Genomic DNA, 929 nt, shown 5'->3' with positions numbered 1-929 from the left:
AGAGATGCTGTTAAAGCTGGCTGAAGAGACCTCTATCTTCCCCGCCAGCTGGGAGCTCTCCGAGAGGTATCTCTTGATTGTGGTAAGTGATTGTCTTTCTCCTCTGCCCTGCTTGGCTTTGCTTTCAGCATTTCTGTTATTTCCTGGGACAGCCATCCCAACCTCACCAACTCCACCACAACAGTGGCGTGTGCTGCTGTGTTGTATGCACCTGTGGCCTATGTCACCAGAGCCACCTGAAAAGCTTTAAGGGGAAGGATTTCTGGATCTCATCTAAAGCTGTTGAGGCTCAGGCTGTGACCAGAGTCCTTTTTGCAGATGAGTCCAGCTGTGTGGTTAGTTTCAACCTTAGGTCAAATGCTCAAAGCATCTATCCAGCCTGTGATTGACAGGCTCAGTGGAGGGGCTGGGGAGGTAGTTCAGTCTGTCCTCTTGTACCCACTTTAAAAGCCTGACGTGCTGGCACGGCTCGAAAACTCAGGGCTGGGTCACAGAGAAATAGATAGATGGCTTAGGCTTGCTGGCCAGCCAGCCTGGCTCCTGGGGGAGACTGACTCTGTTTCAGAAAATAGTGAAACGAAGGTTGGGTGGTTCTTGAGGAAAGACACCGAAGGTTGACCTCTGGCCTTTGCATGCACACAGGCTCACCTGAATTCTCTCCCTCTTCCTGTCCCTCTCCCTGTCCCTCTCCCTGTCCCTCTCCCTCTCCTGCACATACGTATGCTCACATTACAAAATATTGGTGGAAATATCTAGGATAATGTAAATAAAGGGGTAAGGCAAGTCTCTAAGCCTTGAAGTTTGTAGCGCACGTTGTACTTGCCTGGAGTTATTTCTAAGGCAAGCTTTATCATCTATTAAGTTTCCTCATCCATACGGCTTGGTTTCTGACTTGGCAAGCTTGCTTTTCTCTTTCCTTCTTAAACTGC

The 929-nt window shown here is 49.1% G+C and overlaps 1 protein-coding gene across 1 annotated transcript in view; it reads left to right on the top strand.

Annotated features, from left to right (window-relative positions):
- Window positions 1-929, top strand: part of Mreg (melanoregulin) — a 55853-nt gene that overhangs the window by 54783 nt on the left and 141 nt on the right. Inside the window, exon 4 of the mRNA XM_021199358.2 lies at window positions 1-57. This exon is cut by the window's left edge and continues 175 nt beyond it. Within this exon, the coding sequence (XP_021055017.1) occupies window positions 1-57 (57 nt within the window). The remainder of the gene's footprint in view (window positions 58-929) is intronic.

This window comes from Mus pahari, chromosome 5, assembly GCF_900095145.1.
Source record: "Mus pahari chromosome 5, PAHARI_EIJ_v1.1, whole genome shotgun sequence".
NCBI lineage: Eukaryota > Metazoa > Chordata > Mammalia > Rodentia > Muridae > Mus > Mus pahari.
This window is presented reverse-complemented; position numbering and strand designations above follow the sequence as displayed.